The sequence below is a fragment of the Odontesthes bonariensis genome, chromosome 15 (genome assembly GCF_027942865.1).
Source record: "Odontesthes bonariensis isolate fOdoBon6 chromosome 15, fOdoBon6.hap1, whole genome shotgun sequence".
Lineage (NCBI taxonomy): Eukaryota > Metazoa > Chordata > Actinopteri > Atheriniformes > Atherinopsidae > Odontesthes > Odontesthes bonariensis.
The window spans coordinates 16,704,495-16,722,342 of record NC_134520.1 but is presented as its reverse complement, the minus strand read 5'-3'; the positions used below and the strand labels follow the sequence as shown (position 1 = coordinate 16,722,342).

At 42.6% G+C, this 17,848-nt stretch overlaps 1 protein-coding gene across 4 annotated transcripts; it reads left to right on the top strand.

The window, feature by feature from the left end:
• Positions 1–477: 477 nt before the first annotated feature.
• fyco1a (FYVE and coiled-coil domain autophagy adaptor 1a) lies at positions 478–17,697 on the top strand. Of its 4 annotated transcripts, none has more exons than XM_075485235.1 (18): positions 478–549; positions 1,782–1,893; positions 2,493–2,599; positions 2,815–2,940; positions 3,415–3,521; positions 4,275–4,418; positions 4,616–4,709; positions 4,811–7,252; positions 7,972–8,064; positions 8,856–8,974; positions 9,058–9,225; positions 10,978–11,130; positions 11,312–11,541; positions 13,210–13,363; positions 14,799–14,885; positions 15,048–15,258; positions 15,961–16,070; positions 16,176–17,697. In XM_075485235.1, exons 2-18 carry the CDS (start codon positions 1,833–1,835, stop codon positions 16,249–16,251), a joined length of 4,482 nt encoding a protein of 1,493 aa, XP_075341350.1. In that variant the 5' UTR covers positions 478–549; positions 1,782–1,832; the 3' UTR covers positions 16,252–17,697. The 4 variants fall into 4 exon arrangements, with proteins under 4 accessions (XP_075341350.1, XP_075341353.1, XP_075341351.1 ...); XM_075485236.1 differs by having other exon boundaries at positions 479–549; positions 1,779–1,893; XM_075485237.1 differs by lacking the exon at positions 478–549 and adding an exon at positions 615–714.
• Positions 17,698–17,848: the final 151 nt, after the last annotated feature.

Sequence of the window (17,848 nt, the reverse complement as noted above, 5' to 3'; positions counted from 1 at the left end):
CAGCAGTGACAGACACAGCTCGTAAATTATGATGGTTTTTGGTAACTGTTTAAGTCTGGTTATGTCCTGTGTAGCACAGGTGTAGGACTTTGAAATGTTTGTGAACATTACTTCAAAATCTATATATGACTGTGACAAATGTCAGATCATTGTTACTTTAATCCAAAAAAGGGATTTCCTATGACATAAAAGGGTTTTGTTTTTTAAAATACTTCAAGATTTGTCACAGAATACGAACAAGGTCATTCGTGCCTTTCCCTGCTTTAAAGTCTGCCATAATATTTGCGGTATTCTGTTTTCTACTCAACAAAGAAAAGTGGGACATTCATTTATGTGTCATTGATCACATGACTCCACTGTTTACTCTGCAAGGGCAACCAAACTACGCACATCCTGCCTCCAGCCCACCAGCCTTGAACCCATTGGTCTAAGGTCTTAAAGCTTCGCTGTGATTGGGTAATCTCCTGTCAATTACGACACTTTCAGCAGTTTGTGTGCACCTTTAAACGCTCGGAGTTTCTTGTTATGGATTTTTGACTCAGCTAAAAAGTATGTCAGAGTTATTACTTTTCTCTTTGTTTTTTACTTATTCAGCACTGTCTAGAAGGATGTTAGATTATCAAAGTCCTGCCGATGTCATGTTTTTTTTCCAAATGTTTGTCAAATGAATAATGTGTCAAAGCTGCGTTTGACGTCACTGAGACAGCTGTAAAAGTACGTTTTACAAGCTAAACATTCCAGCGGAGTGCTCTTGTTTGTGGTTCTTTGCTCTCCGAAAAGTAATGTTAACTCCAAAAAGCCGCCACCCTCCGTTGTACAACTGTCTGTTTTTTGTTCAACTGTGTTTTGTTTTGATTACGGTTTAAACCCGACTTACGCTAACTTAGTTAGCTTTTAGCTAAACAAATCTATAACATGAAAAATCAGAAAGGTCGACTAGTTGGTCTGTTTTTCGTTCATGTCGTTTATATAACATTGGATTATTCCATTTTGCTTGACACCGTAAACCTATACATGCTTTATGTCATTAACTTGGCTGATTAGCAGTAGATGACCACAGTGTCATTTGCTTAAACATAAATAACATTTTTCAGTAATGTGACCTTAAGAGAAGTGTTCAGTCAACTTTATGGTTGCCTTCATTTTTTATGCTGGTGTACTAAGATTGCTTGGAGTTGAAGCAGCACCTCTCTCAACAAACGACTTATAAAGAATAACTGGATCTTGCATTGACTTTAGTCCATTTTCCAGCCTATAATGGCTGTTTGTATTTATTATGGGAGCTTCAGCAAAGTGCGAGCAACCTAAATACCTAACAGATGAACCAGTAGCTGCGTTCTGGCCCAAACTGAAGAATCTAAGTGTTTGCCTTTTTTGTTGCTCCTATGTGGATGATATATTTAATGTTCTTGTTTTCATTTGTTAGACATTATTATCTCATTGATGGTGTGACCCTGTCAAAAGGGTTCATGATTACGTCAAAAACTATAATTACAATTGCTTTGGTCATTATTGATCCCCTGATTATTTAACGTTTGCTTGCCTAATTCTGTCATAAACAGCACAAATGACATATTTACCTCTGTTAGACTGACTTTTGGGTCTAACATCAACATTTTTTGCACAGATTTGGGCAGTACATTCATCATCAGATCTCTTACTGAAGTCTGTAACGCATTTGTATGAGCCCGCTCTGTCTATCTCCGGTCATGAGAGCACATGTTTGAAGCATTCTCGGCAGTCTTTTGTTCCAGACTGATTATGATTCTCTGATTCAGCAGACTGGATGTGACCCTGTGACCCCTGGTTGCCAGGGAGCGAAAGGTGGGACCATGGCTGCTGGGGCTACGGTTGGCGAGAGCCAACTCCAGAGGATTATCCGAGACCTGCATGGTACCTCAGTTTTATGTGTCTGTGCCCGACTGTGTGTGTGATTGGTGGCATGCAGTTGTTGACTGAAGGGAGGAGAAAGAATAGTTAGAAGAGATGGGATTTCACAGCTTCTGTCCAAATATAGTATTCGGATCATTTGGGAAGGAAAGCGTATGACCTCTTGTTTTTTTGTAAGGGTGTAATGAAAGCCACTGTCAGCATGCAACGAGACAGAGAGAGCATGCTGACGGTGCACCCATCACAAGTGTCTTTCCAGTTTTTACGATGGATACGAGGCAAGTTTTTAATGCACAGGATGGCTGCACTTAAAGAGGAAGCAGTAGGAAAAGTTTAAATGAGTTGTAGCTTTTGTCACCAGGTCTAACTGTGTATGTATTGCTGTTATGCTTTCTTCTTGCTGTCATATGTTAACTGAATGAAGAATTGCTCTTTTCTGTGTTTACTAAAAATGTTTAGCATAGAATGTGTTCACACTATATGTTGCTGTGCTTCGTGAATTTGTGTGTGTTCCATGGTTAGCTTAAATGCTCTCTGCTTCAGTAAGTGAACATTTTCTATCGCTGCTCTTTGTTTTTGAACTGTGTGTCTGTGAATTTCAGAGGCTGTTGCAGAGCTCGCGAAGGAGTACAAGGAAAATGGGGAGCCAATCACAGATGACAGTACCAATCTGCACAAGTTCTCCTACAAACTGGAGTATCTGCTACAGGTGGGATTCCTATATTGCGACACTAAACTTAACAAGACCCCTTTGTTTGGTGAAGATGTCAATAAACCACATGAAATATGGCTAGTTGGAAAATTGGAAAATGAACATTGTGTAAAGGACAGAATAAGCATGCTTCTTCAGATGGAAACTTTCTGTCCTTTGCTTCTGGGGAAAAGAACTGAAACATTTGACTTTTTTAACTATCTTCCTTTCAGTTTGACCAGAAGGAGAAGACGACATTTCTGGGTACCAAGAAGGACTATTGGGATTACTTCAGTGACTGTCTGGCTAAGATCAAAGGCGCCAATGATGGTGTCCGTTTTGTCAAATCCATCACTGAGGTGTGATTTTTCTTTTTTGTTCATAATGGCACCACAAGTCCATATTACTGAGTACACGATGATAGATCATTTCAGATAAGCTCTTGAATTGTTGGCAAGTAGCTGGGTTTGTTTTGCCACGATATTCCTTTGACACTGCTTCTTGGCAATAAGTGCTGTTGATGAATGAAGACACAGCCATGAAATGAATACTGTCTTGATTCCGATTTACATCCATGTTGCTGTCATTTACAGTGTCGTGTGGAGCCTTAGTTAATCGCCTTCATTTAATCTCATTTATTGGAAGAAAAAAAAAGAGGAGAAAATACCTTTTGTTGCATTTATGGTCTTGAGATCAAAGTTGTCGTATTTTTCAAGTAAAGTTTTAAAAGAGAATTTAAAAGTTGAACAGTAAAGACACTATATTTGCTTTTTGTTGCATTCACTGATGAAGTATCCCTTTATGGCTAACAAAAATCTGCTTTCCATCACTAGCTGAAGACATCTCTGGGGAAAGGACGAGCATTTATCCGCTACTCCCTCGTTCATCAGCGATTGGCTGACACGCTGCAGCAGTGCCTGATGAACCAGAGAGTCACCAGGTAAAACTTTCAGCATCTTTGCAGCATGTGTTTATTTTCTATAGCAGTTGATGACTTTACGTTGAAGTGCGTTAGGTTGATTTGAATGAAACAGATTATAAAACCTTCACAGAGATCACGAATTGTTTCTATGCACAAGGAAGTTAGGAACAGGGACAGGCATGGAAACTAAGCTTCATTTCCTAATTTGTGCTTTGAAAATAATGTTGATGTGCGTGGTGAGGTGTTTTACTTCTTCATTTTGCCTTCTGGTTAAAAGAGACTGCTGCTTCTGTCAGATGTAGTTGCAGAAAATGAAAGCTGTTCGATTTCAAGGAAGCATCGGGTTTCCAAAATGACTGTGTGTGATGCTGTAAACGTGCATTTTTCTGAGTCTACTGACTGCAACTACGTAAAATGAATTAGAAATTATAATTTTTTTTTTTTTTTTGAAAATCTGCCGCTAGATATTGATGGACCATGGTCTCGTGGTTTTAGAGTCTTCTTCTGTTGTAAGAGAGTTGGCAAAATAATAACGAGTTTTACAAAATAACCTAAAAACAGGTGCAGTGGCTCTTCTGTCTTTTACATGAATGGTAACAAGTGTAACATTAGATTACTTCATCATCACGTAATTGTGAGTACGTTCCTTGGCTCCCAACATTCATTCCGGTCAAACCTATTGATTCTTCTCACCGAAGCCTCTAAGACCCCCAAATGGTTTGGGGTCTCGGTCTAATGTCGTTGTTTCTCTGTACTTTCCTCCTCACACAGCGACTGGTACTATGCAAGAAGTCCCTTCTTGAAGCCCCACCTGAGTGTTGACATAATCAATCACATGTACGAGCTCAACGATGTCCAGTTTGATGTGGCGTCTCGAGGCCATGATCTTGATGCCTCTTGGCCAACGTTTGCAAGGTAAGTAACTAAGGAGACCAATCTGAATTGACATGAAAGTTAACCACTTCAGAGTTTGGTCATGTTCCACCACTGATATGTCACAGATCCCTTTCTTACTGTCTGAGTAATTCTGCAAACAAACCAAAAGAACAAAGCCCATAACCCTCGTGGTGGAAGTAATGATTACGGTATCTGACTTCTTTTCTGGTAAACAGGAGGACACTGGGAAGTACGAGTTCACCTGGCCACATGTGGAAGCCACCTAGTCGCAGTTCCAGTATTAACAGTCTGGCCAGCACTTACTCCCAGGTAATTGGCTTCTAATATCATTACTATTTCATGTCATTTTAAAATGTTTTCATAACTCTTCCCCCTTCTTCTCTAATTTAATTTCCATTTCAACCATCTAGCAAGCCCACGAGTTTCCCTCCAGCCCCGACTATGGACATGGTCTGTTGAATGATCTGAATGAGTCTCTGCCTGCCTGCATGGAAGACACCAACGCAGTTGAAGCCCTTCGCCTCGAGCTGGACCAGTCAGAGCTCAAGCAGGGAGAGCTTCTCGATAAGGTGCAGCAGCTAGGCGAAGAGTCTGCTGAGCTCAGGGGAGTAATTGGAGAGCTTCAGCGGCAGCTTGATGTGTCGCTTGCTGCCCAAGAGGAGCAACAGGGCTCGCTGGGAGAACTCAAGGCTCTGCAGGGGAGAGAGGAGGCTCTGTCCAGAGAAGTGCAAGTACTTAGGACGGGTGAAAAATCCAGGAATGCTCAGCACACCTTACTTCAGGAAAAACTGGAAGCTGCTGAGGGGAAGAACATAGAGCTCATGGCCAAGTTGGATGGGATTCTGGATGAGAAGGGCCAGCAGGCAGCAAGCTATTTTGATTCGGCACAGAAGATTCACGAGTTGTTGGACAGATTGAAAGAGGCTGAGAAAGAAAAGATGGAGGCTATAGCTGAGATGGAGGAGAGGAGAAGGCAGGCAAAAAGGTTAGAAGAGGAGCTAAGGATCAAGGAGGAAGCCGCCAAGGATAGTAAAACGAGACTGGGAGCGTTAGTTACATCTGTGTCTGAGGAGAAGGCCAAGTTGGAGGCAAAAGTGGAGGAACAGTGCAGCACACTTGAAAAGCTACAGGGGAGCTTGACATTGAGAGAGAAAGAGGCGAGCAACTTACAGAGGCAGCTGCAAGACCTCCAGAGTTCTATTGAGGAGAAAGAGGAAAAGTTGGAAGAGGTGAAGAAGAGGGCGCAGGAGGACATAGATGAGGTACAGAAAAATGTTGGCGGTTTGAAAGAGACTTTAGAAGCAGAGGTTTCTGCCCTTAAAGAACAGCTTAAGAGGAAAGAGGCCGAGCAGAGCTCCAGCTGCGAGACACTACAACAGCTAGAAGCCAAGAATCACAGCCTGACCACAGAGATTGACAAACTGACCAATAGCCATGCAGAGCATGAAGTTAAGATCAAAGAACAGGCCGCAAAGATGGAAGACTACAAGACGCAGTGTGCAAGTCTAATGGAATTAAAAGAGAAGCTGATGACCACGGTGAAGAGAAACGAGGAGCTGCAGAACGAGATGATTGAAAACAGAACAACACTTGAGACGGAATTAGCAGCTCTAAGGGCTTCTGAGAAACAACTGAGAGGCCAGCTGGATGATACTAAGATGACAGTGGATGAAAAAGAGAAGCGCCTACGGGAAGAGAACCGTCAGCTGGATGAGAATCTGCAGCGAGTAACCATGGCCGCGAAGCTGTCAGAGACGACAACAAAGCGTCTTGAGCAGGAGAACCGGAGTGTTCACGGGCAGATCGAAGAGTTGGAGAGGAAGTTAGAAGCTGCACGCAAAAATGAAGCCAGTCTTAAAGAGCAGCTCCAAGCCAAAGAGGCCCTGTTCGAAAGTAAAGAGAACGACCTCGTTAAGTTGCTGTCCACATTAAAAGAATTGGAGGCAAAGGCGAAGGAGCTTGAGATTACCAAAGCCAATGCAGAGGCAACGTGTGCGAGACAAACGGAGGTAATTGAAAGGATAACAAATGAGAAACGGGTGATGGAGGTATCACAGCTGGAGCAGAGTGCGGTCCAAGCCAAGGAGAATAAAGAAGTTGCCGCCAAATTAGGCGTGATTGAAGGCCAGTGGGAGGTTAGCATGAAAGAGGTGTCCAGGCTCCAGGACGAGATCCTTGACCTAAAGGTTCAAGTGCACAGATCTGAAGAGGAAAAGCTGAAATCCCAAGCACAACTTGAGGTGACGGAAGCCCAGAGAGATGAGCTCAGGTCTCTTACCGAGCAACTTAAAACCCAAACGGAGGCACTGAATCAAAAGCACGTGGCAGAGCTAATGGAGAGCAAAAAGAAAGAAGAGGCGCTCATTGAACAACGTGATGGAGAAGTGGCGGCCCATGCCGAACTAGCTATATCTGCGGCTGCCATCCGAGAGGAGTTGGCCACGCTTAAGGCAGAAAATAACAGGCTGGCTTTGGAGCACAACGAGACCCGTGAGGGCCTGCACAGAGCGAACACTGAGATGGCAGAGCTGGGAATAACTATATGTAAGCTCAGTGCAGAGAAGGAGGAGGCCAGAGAGCACTGGGCTGGCAACGCTGCTACGATTGAAGAGTTGGAGAAAGACGTGGAACGACTGGGGAAGTGCAAAGAGGATTTGCAGCTGGAAAATAGCAGTCTACGGGAGGAGCTAGCGCAGAGGGAGACCCTTCCAGGGACGATCACGGAGCTCCAGGGACAGCTGGAAAAGACAAAGAACCAAATGCAAAGCATCAAGGACTCCTGTCGAGAGGAGGTGGAGGCTGTCAAGTTCCAAATGAGCTCAGAGAACATGAATTATCAGGTCCAGATAAAGGTGAGTTCTACTGTTGGTCATGGCCGTTATTACACTAGTGATAATCAATTTCAGTCATTTAGTGCATGGATAGAAATATTGTTGATTTCATTCAACTGCTACTGGGCTCCACGGGGATGTGGTGGGTAGTACTGTCGCCTCACAGCAAGAGGGTCCGTGGTTGGAATGCCGACTGGGGCCATTCATGTGTGGAGTTTGCATGTTGAGTTGCCCACCATCCAAAAACATGCAAGTCAGGTGAATTGGTGTCTCTAAATTGTCCCCAGGAGTGAGTGCGAGCGTGGATGGCCGTTTGTCTCTGTGTGGCCAGGGTGACCCTGCCTCTCGCCCAATAACAGCTGGGATAGGGTCCAGCCCCCCACCAACCCTGAGTTGGATTAAGTGGGTATAGAAAATGGGTGGTTGGGATTGATGGATGGATGCACTTAGAGATGCTTGAATTGGACAGTTACTGGCATTCAACTATTGTTCAAAAAGAATAAAGAATCGAATTCAAATGGTGGAAATTGTTGTCGAAAGAGTGATGAAAAACACATCTGTTAGTTTCGTGCAGCTGTTTTTTACACAGGTGAATGGAAATAATTCTGATTTGTTTATGCAAAATGCTCGCTGTCAGCTTTAATAATGTTGATCAGATGATTAGATAATAACCGGGACAAGCCTGGGTGTCAGCGTTTAGCATTTAGATGTAATTTCCTTCTCTTACTCTCACATTTCAGAGCACGAACGAACAGTTCGACAAGACGAAAGCCCAGCTGCAGGAGGAGCAGAGGAGCGTGTCAAGTCTGCAGGCCAAAGTGTCTGAACTAGAGGTACGTGTTGTTCAGGAATTAAAAATTGCTATTTGTCGTTACATCACGAGCACATACTGCTGCTGATGGCAAAGTGTGTATGATCTGATGTTACATACAGGAAACATACTGATGTGAAATTCAGCAATTGGGGGAAAAAAGGATGTCTAGACTTTTTTTGGGACATTTTCTTTCTCAATGGTAGGTACAGCAGTAAGAGACAAAATTATGCATAGAGACAGCTGGAGGATTTAAACTTCAAAAGAAATCACAATGAATGTAACAGAAGCCACAAAACCCAAGGAACAGAACAACATTCTGAGTATTTGCTCGGTACGCAGGAGGAGTGCTTGGTAATTATGGAGAAGTAGGCTGATTATTTGGTCTCTTTGTTTATTTGTTCATTCCCAGAAAATGAGGCACAAATGAGGCATTTACAATTGATTGTAAATGCTTTTTTTTTTTCTTTTCACGATGATTGCAGAATGTCGAATAGATGCAGAATATCTGTGGTGCTTATCAAATGATTCGCTCACTGGGCTGTCGTTAGGCAATCATTTTCCTTTATGAGTTTCCATGATAAATGTTAGAATTTCAAGGGAAATTTTAGGGGTTCATTTTTTATTTTATTTGAGGGGTCCAGCTGTTTTACTGCACAGTCAACATTGATGTTTATGATTTATGTCTCTATGTATCCAATTGTCATATTTTGCATCCTCTAATGGTACCATTCAGGAACAGAAAGCAGACACTGAAAAGGTATTGCAGCGATGATGGATATTTGACGTTTTTTCTTTGAATGTTTTTTAAAGGCCGTGAATGAGGAATATTTCCAGCTGATTGGTGAGAAAGACGCCCACATCACAAAGACGGAGGCAAACATTCGTGAGAATGACTCCGAGATTCAGCAGCTCAAAAACGCAGCAACCAGGTGCGTCCATGACCACGAATACTTTAGCATTTTATGTCTTGATTAAGGAAGGATACACTGAGTCTGTGTCTTCTCTCCCTCAGAGCTGAGGAGGCACACTTGGCGGTGCAAAATGCATGTGAGGAACTGAAGCAGAAATTGAAGTCAACAGAAGCTGACAGGCAAAATCAATATTTGAAGATGACTGCAGAAATCGATGACCTGAACAGAACCAAGAGCAACCTTGAAGAACGGCTCATTGAACTCATAAAGTAAGACCTCGCTCTATTACAGCTGTGAAGGGCTGTCGGGTGAAACGGGCAGAGAGAGTTTGAATGAAGAAATGTTTCAGCTTTGTTTTCTTTTTGGATTTCGGCCACTCAACCTTTACATTTGCTTTGGTGCTTGCAGTAACTGATAGTTACTGGGGAGAGTAGAGCGAATTGTTTCCTCCATTAAAAGTAGTCCACTGGTGTTGCTTACGTCTACAGTGATTGATGAAAGCAGGTCTGAGAAGCAGGATGAGGGGAAAAGGTTTCTTTAAATACTGAAACCATTTACTGAGATGCGGCGTGAAAGTAAGTGAGAGACAAAATGTGGCGGAGCACCACGACTGAAGCGAATAACAGCCTTTTCTGCATCATTCCTCACCGTGTGTATCACTCTCTGCTTCCGAAGCTCTTATACCCTTAGGCCGAAACACAAAAGCAACGATTCCGTCACCTCCTGTGGGATGTGCAGACGTGATTTCAACCTTTTGCACTCATGTAATGGGAATGTCCTTGTTCTATTTCTTCGTTGGGGAAATGAAACCTTGCAATGTTCCCGTGTGCAATGTATTGAGCATTTTTGCAGCAAAGTATAGTTCAATCAAAGTATTTGGCGTGCAATGTTTGATGAATAGCTATACACTGGATGTTGCATTTGAGTTATGATTTAATTCACAGTACTGTGTAAAAGCCATAAGCCACCCTCCCATTTATTGGTATATTGTTAGGGAAAAAAAGGAAATAGGTGCGGTGATTTATTGAAAATAGAGTATGTAAGGCAAAATAGCTCGTACATTTCTAACCAGCTTAAAAGTCTATATTTGGCATGAGCACATTTATCCTTCAACACAGCCTGAACTCTCTCAGATGAGCTTTCTTGCCACTTCTTTAAGCCGTCTTCAGGAATGGTTCTCCAGGCTTTTGTGAAGGACATCCCAAAGCTCTTCTTTGGATGTCCCCTGCCTTTTGTTCCATCGTGTCTCAAGATGATCAAACTCTGGGGAGGATTCATCACACTATTTTCTCTCAGTTTGCCTTCCTTAAGAATGGCTTCTTGACGGTCACCTTTCCACAGAGACTACTTCTGATGAGGCTTCAGTGAACAGCAGGTGGATCGAATGAAGGGCCAGATTTGTCTCACAGGTCTTGTGTCCGATCTTTGCATTATTTGTTCCTTTTTACATTTTTTTTCAGATACAGCTCATCTGCAGTAGGTAGGCTGATAGGCTTTCCACTTCTTCCACGTCTCCTCGATTTCTTTCTTTTTTAAGGACATGCTTCAGAAAGGCAAACGAACTGTTGCTCAAGACCACTTTAAAAGATAATACGGAAGTCTGACTCCTTGAAAATGAAATATAATGAAACGGGGGGGACTGTACTGTATCTTATTCAAATTTTTTTTAGAAGACAGTTTGCTTAAGCCGTCTCCACCCATTAGTTTAGATATGTAATACTAAAGATGAGAATGTGTTGTGCCGTTACATTTTCACATTTTGATACCTTCACCACATTGGGATTGACTCTTACCATTGATTCTTTTTATTCTTGCCCCAAGGAAATAAAAAAAACACATTTTTATATTGTTTCTGTTTTTTCTCATTATGGAGATTAAATGTTTAAATGTTTTATCATCCAACAGGGCACGAATAAGACTGCTGCAAAGTTAAAAGAAACCTTCATATGTAAAGAAAAAAAAAAAGACTCATGCCAACTTTTTCGAAAAGAACAAGCGCATTTTCTTTTCCTCAATTATAGGGACAAAGATGCTCTGTGGCAGAAGTCGGATGCTTTGGAGTTTGAGCAGAAACTACGAGCAGAGGAGCGTTGGTGGCTGGTGGATAAGGAGGCCACGCACTGTCTTGGCTGCCAGGGCCAATTCACCTGGTGGCTGCGCAGGCATCACTGCAGGTGGGCTTCAACTTGTAACCAGACTGCACTCAGCCAAGTCTGCACTTACCCCGATTTGATTTCCACACTGCTCATTGTGGTCACAATAGTCCTGACATCAAAATGAACATTTGCAACAAATGAAAGGTGCGATGTGGATTGAAAAAGAAAAAACATGCATCCTCTTTTTCTGATGTGCTAGGCTTTGTGGCCGCATCTTCTGCTACTACTGCAGCAACAACTTTGTGATGACCAAGCACAGTGGGAAGAAGGAGCGCTGCTGCAGGGAATGCTACACCCAGCACAGTGCAGTGGTGGAGAGGTTCACAGAGGCAGAGCTGAGTCCTTCTGATGTGGAGCCCCCTCCACCTGGAGTTGGTTTTCAACCAACTTCTGAACCAGCTCCATACAAACCCACTCCCAGAGTAACAGGTGAGGGGCATGTTGGGGGACAAAAAGAGCGCATGCTCACTACCTACTTACTGACGTCACAATTATACTCTCACGGACCTTTTCCGCTTGCACCTACTTGGCTTGACTCGATTTGGTTTTTAGACTTATCCATTAGGTAGTAGCACCTGGTAACGGGTATTTCTGTGATCGTCGACGAGGGAAACGGCTACACGCGAAGCCATAGACCGAGCAGTGGGTATACCATCGCCTCAGTGACCTCTGTTGTTGTGTCATGTTTGTGTCGCATACAAATGACACCACGGGACTTTCGGACCCCACTCGCATTGAGGTGGTACTCAATTGTAATGGAAAATGACCTTAACCGAGTCGAGTAGGCACAAGTGGAAAAGAGGCATTGCTGCAGAAAGTTGAAGCAGAAGTGAAATGACTGACATTGTTGCATTAAGGAACAAGGATTGAAACCTTTGTTGTAGAAATTAATTTTAGTTTACGAAAAGAGAAGTGACATTTACACCCAAAGGAGGAAGTTTTTCATGTGTTTTTTTTTTTATTTTTTATATATATTTAACAATTTAGCACTTAAGGTGAAAGAAAATGCAGCTTCCAAACGCAGCCAGTTAAATGTCGTATGGCTAAAAGAGACTCGGAGAACGGAGCGGCAGCTGTGTGGACACCACAGCAGATAAAAGTATGTGTGGTGGAAGTACAGGGCACAGGTGAGGAGAGCTCGGTCAATGCGCAGCTGTCTGCGCTAAGGTCAAAACAGAAGATCAACTTACATTACACGTCTATAGCTATACGTGACTGTGTTCGTTCTCGTGCATTTGGCATTCGTTGTATTTACTGTCGTTGGATTGTACGTCACCGGTGCAGAAACCGTTAGAAGTTCTGTGGTTCCCGCCAGACTGTGCACCCGTAGAGGGGTGCAGGTTCAGTTCAGTAGGACACATTCACTGTTCGGTTTCACAAGAAAGGGCTGCGCTCACTTCATGTTCATCAGGTAATATTTGCCTCGTTCAGTTCAAGATTGACAGAAAATATGAATGTTTCTCATGAGCGCACTCATTTCAACTTGTTCATGCAGAGCACTGTTGACTGGGTATGAAAACAGCATCCCAGAGAGGCCGTTTTAGCACAGGAATGCACGGTGTTGTGGTGCTTAGCACTGCTGCCTCATAGCTCCGCCGCCCTCCCACGATCATGAATAAGATTAAGCTGGTATGGAAAATGAATGCATGAATGTTTCTGCATTAAAAACAGAATGATTCTAAGGAGGAAATCACTCCATGGACTGGGAAACACTTCTGAAATCGGTTCGTCAGGTCATTGCTGCTTCCAAAATTCCAAGTTAAAGCTCGACAATGAAAATAAAAACTTAGCTACAGAAAGGGAGGTGGAGCACTCTCTCTCTCAAGAACAACAACATTTTTCACTTGAAAATAGGATATGTCTGACAATGTTTCCCATAGAGTAAGATTGTACTTATGGCAGTATTTATGTTGCAACACTCAGCTGCTGTGTGGTCCCTGTTCATTCTGCCACGTTCTGTTCTGAAGGTTGCTGCATTTATGGATTGGTTCTCTTTTTATTTATATTTTACACAAGGTTACAACATTGTTTTTGGTTGCATTTATGTATATTAGTATTTCTGCTTAATTGAGTAAACTTCTCCTTTTCCCCCCCCAGTTTCAGACCCCAGTAACGCATCTGACGATGGAGCTTTTGACATCATCACAGAAGAGGAGGTGAATGGTGTATATGACAGTGATAACACTTCTCAGACCACAGGAGGCTCCCTGGAGGGAGAACAGGACCGCCGGCAACCAGGAGCGCTGGAAATGTGAGTGTATTTTAATCGGAGCTTAGGGGTGCACTTAAGACATGGTTCAGCTGGGTGGTTTCTGAGTCATGTTCCTTAGATAAAGTACATGTTGACCTTTATTAAACTCGACCACATGTCCGTGAGTGCTGGTATTCTCTACACAATTGTTGCACTTTGCATGCCACTCTTCCTTGTAACAACAAGGAAGTACCCGCTTCCAGATATTTCCTTGTGTGTAACCTACTATTGTATGCCAAATTATGAATACTTACAACGGGGCGTACCGGTAATTGATTTTTAGGTTCCCGAGCCATAATCATAGTATCTATGCAGCAAAGATGCAACGTCACAGATAATCAAGGTAATTGTCGGCGTTGAGGGAGCCAGACTCGCAGTATCTCGACGTCAAGATATCTGTGTGCGAGGTCGTCAGAATATCCTTTGGCATTGCCGTTAGATACCTCCACTCCGGAAGTGGCAGGTTCAGCAGAGGCTTAGCTCTTGCATAAAGGCAGGTCTGTGTGGCTATTTCAGTAAATCCTACGATTTACATGCACAGTCGAGTAAAGTTTTGGTTATGCCTGACGAGGCCATTTAATTGGACTGCTGTGATGGGAATTAGTTTATAGATTAAACTATGCCAGACTCCTCCGAAATCGGTGGCGATGGCCCCCTTTCAGCTTGTTAGTAGTATAGGCTTTTTTCTAGTGAACAAAACACTTGACAAAAAAGCTTAGCTGGCTTAGCTCGACACATATAAAGGTCAAGCATATATTTCATGTAAATTTGGACTGAACAAGACTGAAATATGCAAAAAGCTTCTAGTGGTCCATTCAGATGCACAGGATCTGTGGGTAAAAGTCATCGTCCAATTTTAATGCATAGTCATTATACGTATTCTAGGGATGTCCCGATCCGATTTTCCTGATCGGAAAACAGGGGTCGAACAAGTGGTGGACTCGATTGGAATCGGACGTTTATTTATTTTTTTTATCAGAACTATAATATTCCAAACAAATGGGGAAAAAAACAGCTTAGTATTTACTGCTATGTGGTGGTACAGAGTCAGACCGTCTCAAGTCCACACAGAAGCAACGCATGCAGCATGACATCACACAGCGTGCCGTAAAGTGAAGCAGAACACGGCTGCAGCTTGAAACTGGGGGCGTGAGGAGGTATTTTTAACAAATCAGGGACATCCTGGATCTGTTTCTTTGCTGTTCTTCATTTTTTTTAATGTACTGTAGAAGTATCGGATCGGGACTTGTTATCGGCAGATACTCAAAATCAAATGACTCGGAGACAAAAAAAACCTGATCGGGACATCCCTTACGTATTCCCAAGGCCAGTGTTGGCTACATCCTGCAGTGAATCACGGCTGTAATTCATCATATATCTGTGCTTTATAAGGACACTGTTCTCTCTGTGGATATTCTCATGGTGGATTTTGTAGAGGCACAGGAGATGTGACCCTCAATGAAGAGCTGGTTCCCACTATTCAGGATTCAGAGATTAACCTTCTCCAGTCAGGAGAAGTCACGTGAGTTTCAGCTTTGATACATTTCAAACCTGTATGGTTAATGAGTCTCTACATGAATGAATGAATGAATCTTTGCCACCCACGGTTGAAATGGCTGCAGTTGTAAAAGGGCTGTAGGTCTTTCGGAGTGAACGCACCTCAACATTAAAACTGTCATTGCAGGATGGCTGTCCCTCTCACCACTGACGATATTTCTCAGTTTGGTGATGGTTCCAGGGAGCTCTTCGTCAAGTCCAGCTGTTACAGTGTCATCACTGTAGCTCTGGGTGACTGTGGGTCAACTATCAGCTGGATGTTTTCCTCTGAACCCAAGAGTATCTCCTTCAGCGTGGTTTACCGGGAATCCAGCGACACACAGGTGGATCAGTCAAAGGTAGAGCTGCTTATTTCATGCTGCTTTAATACATAAAGAGCAACTCGTCGTGCAAGCACTCTTTGTTTTTTGTTTTCTTTTAACTTGACATGGGCCTTTGGAGTTTGCAGTCCAGAGGTCAGAACTTTCTCAACATCTTTTACTGTCGCTGAGTCCAAGAACTACACCAGAAGGCTGAATAAGATGCTTTTCAGTTGCTTTGGGAATAAACTGCAAAAAAACTCACAAATCATGATATAAAAGCAGAAGCTGTGACCACAAACAACAGGCTGAAACTGGGAGTGCCTCTGACACACAGAAGGGACGCTTTGCTTGCTCTTTCAAAGATGAGAGACTGAGGAAAAGCCACTGCAGGTGTGCGCATCCTGCACTAAAAATGTCAGGGATGGTAAATAATTGATGTCGGGTCGTCCAGTTTTGCCCCCATCTCTCACCACTGTCACCTTTTGCCGTCCTGGTTTGCAGTTTTTCGTTTTTTTTGATTATTTGATTTAATCAAAATGCACGAAATGTAATGACTTTTATCCTAATTACAGTGAGTGTATTCTTACTGTCAAAGATGAATGAGTCATGAACTGTCATAAAAAGGGGTATTATAGATTGTGTCATACTGTAATATAAATAGTTCAGAGAAGGGGGATGTTGCCTTTCACATAAACACGAGATTTCCCTGAATCCGGCGTTTTTCTGTTCTGATCTCAGGTCCTGATTCCTCTGACTCGCTGCAGTTCCCATAAAGAGACAATTCAGGGGCAGCTGAAAGTCCGACACCCCGGCTTCTACACGCTCATCTTTGACAACTCCTTCTCACGGTACGAAACACTTACGAAGCATTTGGTCTTTAAGCTTTCCATTTGTCATACCTCAGTGTCTCCGGGTCTTTTCATCTAAAACCCCTTTTTTTTTTTTTTCAACAGGTTTATCTCCAAGAAAGTTTTTTACCATCTGACCATGGAGAAGCCTGTAATTTACGACGGAAGTGACGGCCCCTGAAGTTTCATTCTGCAGGCTGCCGCAGAGGCGTTTCTGTGGCGGTGGAAGGAAAACCCAAAAAGACGGGCGATTCACAGATGTTTTCTCTTCTTTTGGGATGCGAACCAAGTATTTTACGTTTACGAAAATGTTGTGTATTATTTAATTCAGACGTTTATGTTTTTTGAGGTTTGCACTCATGTTTTAGGCGCATCGTTGTCAAAAAGAGGAAAAGAGGTTTTTAGAGAAATATCTATGCAATTGTAGCATGTTTTTATTTGATATGGATTCACCAAGTAAAAGACGCGTATTTTTAGTTTATCTAGGCTGTTCATTTATAGAAAATGTTATGTTTTGTTTTGGGTATTTTCCAGAAATGTTTAAAACATTAGGACATGCCAGTCACTTGCAAAAAACACTAATGGCATTAAAAAGAAATTGTGACGGAACCGAATATTCATCGGCAAAAGTTTTTCCGTAAAGACCCCAAACGGATTTTAACCTTTTTTTTCTCTTCCGCATTTCGCGACCAGTTTTAAATAGATGTGCAATCTTTTAATTCAGACCACCCAAGAGAAAAACTGTGGAAGTAAAGAGCAGGGGTGGTGGTGGCTTCCTCAACTGTCGGAGGAAAACAAGGCAGCCTGGAAAAACTGGCACCTTTGTCCTGCAGTGGTAGCATGTCCTAACTGAGAGTGTTTTTGGAAAATGAAGAGGTAAAGTTTGACGTCTTACTCTCTGAGTAAGGAGACCTGTACTCCGGCTTTCATCCATCAATGCAATCTCGTCTGACTCTGTGTGTGTGTGTGTTGTTACGTCGGCCAAAGGGCCACTCTGTACTTTTCAAAGTGCCTTTTTTAATTCAGATTGCCAGGGACTCGTTTGTTTTTGCAACTGTACGCTTGACTCTGTCTGCACAAAACAACGACACTTGGTTTGAACCGGAACATTTCTGTAAAGACGGGATTCTCGTAACATCGAAATCACGTCGTGCACAGTTTCGTAGATATTTTTGGAAATGTTTCTGTCGTACTTTCAGATAACACTTTGGCTGTTCTTGTACTCTCAGAGATTAGTTTAGCTCAACCTTTTTCTTTTTCTTTTTCTTTTTTTATTCAAAGCAAAGCAATAAGAAAAGCAATCGTCGTCTCAAGTATGCTATTTTCGAGGTCCGTGTTCCCTTCGTGCCTCTTTTATACTTCAGCAGAGTGTAAGTTGGTGCAAATTGAATGCAAATCCTCGTATTTTCTCGACAGCTGCTCACTTTGTGATACACATTTTTAATTGTTGCAAACAAATGTTAAAAAACAGTTGGATTTATATTATCTTTGTGAAAACATTTTTTTTTGCACAGGGACATATTTTTCTACTTGCTCAAAATCATTGCAAATGGTGGCGATTGTAACTGATTGGAGACACCAAGTAAACATGAATAAAATATGAGACCGATGATGTCTTTGATGTCCACTGATGTGTGTCTGGTTTTTACTGTGTGACAGCTTAGAATGTCAGAATATCAAGATCGACACAACACATGCGTGCTGCATCTTTCTCAGCATCGGCAAACAAACAGGTTTGCCAGGTGGGAACAGATCACTGAGGGATGACAGCAATGACC

Excerpts from the sequence above, each read along its gene's own strand:
- fyco1a (XM_075485235.1), top strand. The coding sequence starts at position 1,833 with ATGGCTGCTGGGGCTACGGTTGGCGAGAGCCAACTCCAGAGGATTATC. Across the intron at positions 4,419-4,615 it reads TCTTGGCCAACGTTTGCAAG|GAGGACACTGGGAAGTACGA; the intron begins GTAAGTAACTAA and ends TCTGGTAAACAG. Across the intron at positions 8,065-8,855 it reads CCAAAGTGTCTGAACTAGAG|GCCGTGAATGAGGAATATTT; the intron begins GTACGTGTTGTT and ends TGTTTTTTAAAG.